The 8317-nt window shown below is 56.4% G+C and overlaps 1 protein-coding gene across 1 annotated transcript; it reads right to left on the bottom strand.

Moving 5' to 3' along the window:
• Nucleotides 1–1313: 1313 nt before the first annotated feature.
• On the bottom strand, nt 1314–7313 carry LOC116964210 (ectonucleoside triphosphate diphosphohydrolase 8-like). Its single transcript, XM_042786811.1, has 9 exons — nt 7188–7313; nt 6655–6772; nt 5450–5600; nt 4803–4962; nt 4053–4283; nt 2984–3247; nt 2458–2568; nt 2185–2319; nt 1314–1554 (listed from the first exon to the last, which is right to left on the bottom strand). The coding sequence occupies exons 1-9, from the start codon at nt 7305–7307 to the stop codon at nt 1363–1365; spliced, it is 1482 nt and encodes a 493-aa protein (XP_042642745.1). The 5' UTR covers nt 7308–7313; the 3' UTR covers nt 1314–1362.
• Between the last annotated feature and the right edge of the window lie 1004 nt (nt 7314–8317).

Below are 8317 nucleotides of genomic sequence, written 5' to 3'. Positions count from 1 at the left end.
GGCCGCTCGAAGGGCTCCCCGGAGCCTTCTCTTCCCCAGGCTGAACCCCCCAACTCTCTCAGCCCGGCCCCCCAGGGGAGCTGCTCCAGCCCCCCCAGCATCTTCGTGGCCTCCTCTGGCCCCGCTCGAGCAGCTCCGGGTCCTTCTGCTGTTGGGGGCCCCCGAGCTGGCCCCAGCACTGCAGGGGGGTCTCCCCAGAGCGGAGCAGAAGCTAAGGATAGCCATCTGCAAGCAGGAGGTAGAGGACAGTTCCCCAGGTTCTTGGGTCACGTATCCTTCATCTCCACCAGACAGAGAGGTGCTGTTCTTTTGAAAGGCTTTTGTAACCAGTTTGCAGTAGGCTATATAGGAGAACACCTTGGGTTAGGACCACCATCATCTTCCACAGCAAACACCCCATGGATCTGCTAGAGCCAAAGGGCTCTGGCCACTCCTCAGCCCAGATGCCTTTGGTTCATTTTTTAAGCCCTTAAGTCCTGCCTGGATGTTACTGCTTCATGCTGTGTGGGCAGGGGTCTTGCAGCACGGAGGAGAGGTACTTGTGGAAACATCCCTGCTCAGAGCAGCCCTGGGCTTTGGCAGAGCCTTGGAGTGACTGGGGACAGGGCTGGCTGATCAGTGTGGCACTGGGCTGGTGGCTGGAGATGGAAGGACTGAAATGACTGTCCAGTTCCTGCAGCTGAGCTGTGCTGGGCTCTGCTGATCTAACTAAAACACTCAAGTGCCTGGAGCTGGAACCTGCTATGGGTTTGGTGTCTGACAAAGCTGGGCAATGTAACTTGATTATAAAATAAACCTTGAGCCAGAGTTGGCAGCTCTTAAATCAACTTCCACTTGTATTTTTCTGCTGAGCTATGCCAGTAAATATTTTTAAAGACAGCTGACAGTGTCTTTGAGAAGATATTCTGTCACATACTACTAAAATCTTGCACATCTTGCACAGGGCAAGATACAGATAAGGTCACCCCTCTCCTCAGAGTCTAGGTGGCCACCACTTCTCTCCATCACCAGTTGCCTCCCATGGCTGTTGGGAGAGCAGCCCAGCAGGACTGGAAGTGCCAAGGAAACTGTGCTAGGCTAGTTAGTGGATTTTGTATTTGAAAAACAAAACAGATTTTATTTCTGATTTGAATTTATCTGGCTTCATCTAGCCACCAAGTCTCAGTCAGCTTTTGTCAGCCAGAGTCTTTTCCTCTTGGAGGTACTTAGAGGCACTCAAGACACCTTTGACATCTTTACAAAGATGACCCAATTAGACCTCCTGAGCAATGGAGATGGGTCTAATGCCCTCATTCTCATCCCCCTTCCACCTTCTTTTGACTGGTTTAGTGAGCAGGATGCCTCTAGTCAGGAGTCTGGGAGCTACTTGTTTTTCCAGAAACACTGGAGGAAAACTGCCACCAGGCCTGCCACTATGGCCAGCACAATGAAGGAGACGGCACCTGCCCACAGACTGGGCTGGTGCCCCTTGGCATGTTCCAGAGCCTCTGTGGGGATCGTGTTGGTGAAGTTCAGCATGAAGCCCAGCGTCCATCCGATGTCTGCATTTGCTGCCTGAGGTGAGAAAGCAGAGGAGATCAAAAGCGCCTCTCGGGCACTAGTAGCTTTGGTGCAAGGGACTGATGGGCACCTCTCCCATGAGCTGCCCCAGATGTGATTTCACACATGGACTTGGCTGTGGTGAACCTGTTCTTGCAAGCATCAGCTGCAGAGAAAGCTTTCCTGTCCCGCTTCCCAAGGGCTAAAGGGCAGCTGAACATGGATGACTGCTCTGGCCCACATGTGTCACTGTGTCCTGCACATGATTTAGGATCCGAGCTTTCCTCCTCCCCCATGATCCTTCAAATTTGGTCATATTCTGGTTCAAATGGGTCACAGGACCACCATCATCTCTCTGATGCTCAAGTCAATTCTGCCTCACATCAGAGACCAAAGTGGACAAATCTGACCCTCTTAAAATTAGCTTATGTTCACGTAACAGTGAGAAACATCTGGTGTCAGAGGTTTGGGGGCAGCTAAGAAAGAGTGAAGCTGTGCTGGGATCACTGGGTAGCAGCCATGAGATGGGGACACATTTCTGGCACAGAGGGCTCCAGGGATGCTGCTCCAGAATGTGTCTTGAGGCCAGGGCAAGGATGTGGCCGCAGCTGCCTGCCCGCTCCCGCTGCCCCGCAGGGGGTTTACCTGCCGGCTGAAGTGGATGCTGCTCCACGTGTGCTCGTTGAACTTGTAGCCATCGAGTAGCAGCGTCAAGATATAAATCGCCACAGAGCAGTATGTGTGTAGGTACCTCTTCTGCTGTGGGAAGGTCTCCACCAGCTGTGGATGCAATGGGGAATGAAACAGATGCTCAGAAACCCTCCCTAGCCCAGGGAACAGCAGGACATGTCCTTCCTGGGCAGACATTTGGGACAGGACAGGCACAGGGCTGCTTGCTGACCTTCATAGGCCTCTCACCTCTGCCCAGCTCTTACTGCAGAAGGTCTGGACTGTGGAGTTGACATCATTTAGAGACTGCTGGCTGGTCAGGTTCAAGAAGTGGAAAGTGTAGTAGAACCCAGCAAAGGCCTGGAGATAGGGGAAGATGGTAAAAACTACATCTCCTTCCTCACCCCAAAAAAAGACCCAGGGTCCCCTCTCGTCTGGGATCAGAGTCCCATGCAATTCCCAGGGTTCTCCATCCAGCACCCCCTTGATGGTGTACCAAAAAGACTTAGAGCTGGTTGAAAAACCCTGAGGCTGCTGCTTGCAATCTGAGCTAGCTCAGACTTGCTCCTTGGGACAAGACCTTCCCATTTCCCTCAGGGAGCGCTGGGACATCGCAGGAGGCAGAAGCCACCTCCCAGCATAGGAGAAGAGGTTTGCAGATGGGACCAGCTCTGGGGTCCCCTCTCTCCCCACACCTCTCCACAACCAGTGGCAGAGGAGACTCTCCCACCCTTCATCCTCCCCTACCACATCCAAAGAGAAGGAGACTCCTTACAAAGAACTGTCCCCGCACGGGCGGCTGATAAACCCCGTTGAACCCACACGTCTTGTTGGCCTCACAGCTGAAGTTGAAGAGCTTCTGGACGGCGGTGCTGCACGCTGCTGGGTTGCCTGTCCCTGTCACCGTGAGGACCTGTGCAGGGCTGGGTGTGCTGGGTGCACGGACACAGGGACTGCTGTAGAGGTCTGCTGTGGTGACATTCTCCTGGTACCCCGTGGGGTAGCAAGGGTGTGATATCCGCTGGGCAGTTGGGCTGTGCTGGAGAGAGTGGGAGCCGTTAGTGGGGCTTGGTGCAGGATGCCAGTGACCCCACAGCCCACCCTGTGTTTAGACATTCCCCCAAAGCAGGATCTAGGCCCCAGGGGGATTTGAGTAGAAGCAGGATCCATCCTTTGCACGACTAACCTGCCCACGGCTTTTGCCGGTCCTGCTGTTGGCCCCAGCACTGAGCTGTGCTGGGGTGGTGATGCCACTACCAGCCTGTGCCCCCCCGCGGGGCTGGCACCCCGCTGCTGAGGGCAGGGCATGCCCTCTGCCTGCCCGGAGAGCTTGCTGCTCTTGGCATTTGCTCTGTCCCCACGGCATCTTGCAGGCCCCAGCCGAGGGGACCAAAGATGCATCGCCCCTGCATGCTCCTCGAGCATCTCTCTCTCCTGCAGCACTGGGCTGTGCGCTCTGTCCAGGGGGAGAGGGGAGGACACTGTTTTGTGGTGGGGTGGTGAGCAGGAGCTGAGTTGGGAATCCTCTCTCTGGGCAGAAATTGAGGAAGGGCAAGTGAATGGGGAAGGATGCGGCTGGGCTTGGGAAATGATGAAAAATGCCATTACATGTCAACATTTGGGGAGAAGGGAGCCCTAGGAGAGAACCACCACCACTTTCCTCCCAAATGAGAGAAATCTTTGGTTCAGTAGATGAAATCTAAGCCTCTCCCAGGTTTTCGAACGCATGAAAATTCCCAACTGCCTAGCACTTTTCCCACAGGCACGCCCAACATTTCCGGAAGACATTTCTCACGGCAATGGGAAATGTTTGATTAGATCCTGGTGGCCAGTGGCTGTGGTACCTGGTGGAGAGCTGCCAGCAGCATCTTCAAGGCCTGTGTCTGCCCATAGCAGAGGTAGCTGTGGGTGTAGAGCCAGTAGTTGCTGCCGTACAGCCTGTAGAAGACGGATGTGCTCTTGTCCTCAATGGAGACTCCAGGCTGGAAGGTTATTTGTGTCGAGGCACCTCCAAGGTCCAGAGCTCCAATAACCTCAGTGTCGGGTGGATGTTCCCATTTCTCTGCAAAGGAATACTGGCCCGGTATAACAGCAAGTGTTAGTCTGAACTGGAGGGAGTCACAGTCCCTGTCCCTTCCCTCAAAGTTTTGTGGGCTCAGAAACTGCTGAGGGACCTTCCACATCTTATCTCCCTGTTTAACCCCTTCCTGCCTATGTCCTCCCCAGCCACATACACCTCCATGTAGCACTGAGGTCTGTCCCCTTGGATGCTGCGCATCAGCTGGGGTGCACGGATTTTGAGGAGCGAAATAGTAACACTGTCACCCGGGGTTTGGTTTTGTGATACCAAAATCAACCCATACGAAAGTGGAGAGTGCAGGGCCAGGCTGAGCTGGTCACAAAGACCCTTGATGCTGTTAATCGCATCAGCGGAGTTGAAGCTGCAGTTCACAACCACAGACTACATTTCTTTGGGTGACTAGTGCCCTAAAGGTACATTTTTCTCTTCTCTGGGAATATAGAAACCTAGCTGTAGCTCAGACAGGCACATAGACCCTGCTCACCCCTCTTCTTCCCTCCCCCCGAGCTCGCACCTTGACTAGTGTCTCCAGCAGGTAGTTGATGGTGATCCAGCCGAAGGAGCCTTCCTCGTTCCCCGTGAGGATCTGAGCCCCGCGGAAGTCCACGGGGTACTCGCCAATGGCCTTGGCGACCTCGGCAAAGACCCGCTCAGCCTTGCTGCTGTTCTGCTCCCTGCCCAGCGAAGGAGATAAATACTGTGCAGTGGAGGAGGCGATGGCTGGGGAGCTTTCAGAGCAGCGCTAACAGCACGAGGCTGCTGCCTTCTGCAAAGCATCGGGGCCGCTCAGTGACAGGGCAAAGCTGCCAAATCCCTCGGCCGGTGCCCCGGGAGTGTCCCTGACAGTGCTGCCCACGGGCTCTGCCTGAGCAGGCGGGAAGGTCAGTGCAAGTCTGGCAAAGGAGGCTCACCCACCTCTGGGGCTGCTGCCAGGCTGGCGCCGGGGGTGGGCAGGGGGCTCCCCCGTGGGCACGGCGAGCGGCTCTCTGGGACACCCCAGTGGACTGCAGGCACGGATGCTCTGCCCATCACCGTGGCCGGCGCGGGCAGCAGCTGCCCCATAGCCCCAGCCCCCCATCCCAGCCCCCTGCGCCGGCTGCGATGCAGAAGCGCGTGGTGGGGAAGGGGTTGGGGGTGGTCGGCTGCGGGCGGTGCCGGTACCTCAGCAGCCGCATGCCCGCTGTGGCCCCCAGGTAGGTGGGGGTCTCCCGCTGCTGCTCTGCCGGGATGATCTTCATGGCCTTGTCCAGGCAGGGCTTCAGGCTGGCTCCAGCCCCAGCGGGGTCGTCTGCGTAGCTGGAGATGCCGGGTCCTGCAAGAGGGCACCCCGTGATGGAGCGAGCTCAGTGCTACCCGGGAGGGACAGGACAGCAGGGGACATGTCCCCACATAAAGCCCCCAGGGTTTTTTTCCCATGTACTCGGGCTAGCATTGACCTTGCCAAGGGTGTCCCTGGAAGGGCAGTGCTCAGAGCCAGCCTGCCTGGAGGCAGCACGGCCATGGCACGCTGAGGGAGCCGACAGCAAGCTCCTGCTCTGGACAGAGGGGGAGGGCTACGGTGTGAGTCTTGTGATGCTGAGCACATGTCTAATCCCAGGGAGGCTGAACTACCCGAAGGCGACCAGCCGGTCCTGCAGGACTTGGTCAACAAACAGAGCAGTTCCTTATTTCCCTGGGGAAGGGGCAGGCTCTCCTTTGTCCTGCTGGGAGAGCATGCAAAGCCAATACTCACATGCAAAGGTGCCCTTTGCACCGACTGAGGTCCTATTTTTAGAGGCTGGCACTGGATCTGAGTACCCAGCATGATTCTGCGGTGGGTAGAGACAGGCTCTGGGGTGGAAAATCATTATTTACCTTCCCCCAAGCTTTGCATACCATTATTACCATTAGCCCCTACACTCTCTCCCTTATACTTTTCCTCTGCCAGACCTTTGCAGTTACCCACTAACTGCCATGCCACCACCGCAGAGCCTGGATTTGAGGTTCAGGTGAGCTCTGAGCCCTCTCAGCCCCTGCCCAGGCACCTCTGCCCTGGCCTGGTGGCCTTTGTCAGTCCCAGCCCAGATCCACGTACCATTTAGCTGAGCCTACATCCTTCACTATTCCCCCAGAGAGACCAGTCCTTGTGCCAAAGCCTGACAGCACCTTTGCAACGGGAATAAGTATCCCTTCACATATTTATAAATGCCCAATAAATAAATGCCCTTTGGGGCATTTACTATTTACCACGCCTGGCATGAAGCAGCCCACGTGCCTTGGCGCTGCGGGACAGCCCCCCTGGCAAGCCCTGGGGCCGGCCAGCCCCAGCGTCCCATGGCTGAGCAGGGGAGGGGGAGAGAGGGACGGGCAGGTCCCGGCACACTCACCGGACACAGTGCAGGCTTCCACCTGGGAGACGATGCCGGTGCCGTTCTCCTTGTCCGCGGGCCACCGGTAGATGTAGAGAGCTGTGTGTGTGGAGCCAGCGTCAAACACCAGACCGTACTGGGGGAGGCAGAGGGGACACAGGGTGTCAGTGGGTGAAGAGCAGCTTCACCTGCTGCAGAGCAAGGGGAGCTTCAGGAGAGCCAGCAGAGCTCCTGGTGGGCAGGGGAACCTTGAGTGGCCAAATGAAGAGTGTCACCATAACAGGGAAAGCCCTGCGGCATTGCAGTCACCGGCTGTGCCAGGGACAAGGCTCCATTACAAGCCCTTTGAGCTGGCAATGCTCTGCGGTGAAAAGGCTGCATGCGCTGTGGGTGACCAAACTCTACCAGACCCACCATGCCAGCCCACGCAAAAGTTTGTTTCCCATCTTGGTGACAAACAGCACAGCCTGCCTGAAGCCTGGGGAAAATCCTATACCAAGGGTGCAGCCAGCACCCAAGTGATGTAGCTGCGCTCCTCCCAAGGACCTTACCTTGGTGCTGGGAGGCAGAAACACGTCCTTCACATTCACGACGCTCAGAATGAGGGCAATTATGCTGAAGACACAGGTGGCTGCCAGGAGACCTGCAACGGTCTTGGCTTTGTAGTCCATTCCTCCTCTGACCTGCAAGAAGAGCCCAAACCCCCAGATCACACCTCTGCATTTGTAAGACAATTTTTGAAATGCAATCTTATGGATGGATATGGGGCCTGTCAAGATGGGACTTTCCCCTTTCCTAACAAGGGCTTGAAGCCATTCTGCAGTGCATGGCTGCTTTTATGGGACACTCTTGGATGTTGTGGGGCTGGGACACCCTCTCCTTCTGAGCACTTCCTCCCTGGGTGATTTTCAGCATGGCTTTTTCAGCCTTGCCTTCTCAACCGCAGCCCTTCAGGCCCCTCTCTGCATGCAGCCTGGAATCCATCCCTCTGACCTGCTGAAACTACCAGCTGGGTGGCAGGTCAGCACCTTGCTGCCCAGCAGCATCACTGGGGGAAGCCCGACAGTAGCTAACAGGAGTACCAAACTGGGAGCAGGACCATGCCCTGGCAGGTTCCCAGTGTGACCAACCCCTCTGGGGTGCGGAGCCACATCCCTCTAGCACCTGCATGTTGCCATCATACCCTTCACCCTTACAAAACCCATCCCACAAGACTTGGGACCATCAGGCCACATCTGTTGCTGAACAGTCCCAGACTGTCCCTGAGAAGGTCTGTCTCTCCTCCAGGCAGGGGAACAGCATCTCCAGCCATGTGCATCCTGCCTGGTACAGCTCTCCTTGGCTCTTGGTGATGCCACAACAGGTAAGCAGACATTCAGGGACAGTGTCTTTGCCTGCATGTGACCCCTGAGCCTCTCCTTCAGCCCCAAGGGCAGGCAGAAGGGCAAGAGGCAGAAAGCTCCTGCTGATCTGGGCACACACAGCCCCGTAGCCAAACTGGCACGCCAGCAGTGATAGCATTGCACAGGCAGGCAAGGCCAGAGGGGTGTGGAGGAGCCCTTGGGGACCAGAGCGGGTCCCGCATCCCACCACTTGTCTGGCTGGAGCTCAGCTCCTGGCAGAATCAGCCGTGAGGCATCAGTAAGCAATTGCAGCCAAGAAGCAAAGCCAAAGGGTCTGG

The sequence above is a fragment of the Tyto alba genome, unplaced genomic scaffold, assembly GCF_018691265.1.
Source record: "Tyto alba isolate M040663 unplaced genomic scaffold, T.alba_DEE_v4.0 Super-Scaffold_11, whole genome shotgun sequence".
Classification (NCBI taxonomy): Eukaryota; Metazoa; Chordata; class Aves; order Strigiformes; family Tytonidae; genus Tyto; species Tyto alba.
The sequence above is the reverse complement of the archived record's forward strand: the minus strand, read 5'-3'. Positions and strand labels throughout refer to the sequence as shown.

Coding starts and splice junctions, on each gene's coding strand:
- LOC116964210 (XM_042786811.1), bottom strand. CDS start 7,307: ATGGACTACAAAGCCAAGACCGTTGCAGGTCTCCTGGCAGCCACCTGT. Junction 5,601..6,654: donor GGAAGCCTGCACTGTGTCCG/GTGAGTGTGCCG, acceptor GCCCTCTTGCAG/GACCCGGCATCTCCAGCTAC. Junction 2,320..2,457: donor GCAGTAAGAGCTGGGCAGAG/GTGAGAGGCCTA, acceptor TTGCATCCACAG/CTGGTGGAGACCTTCCCACA.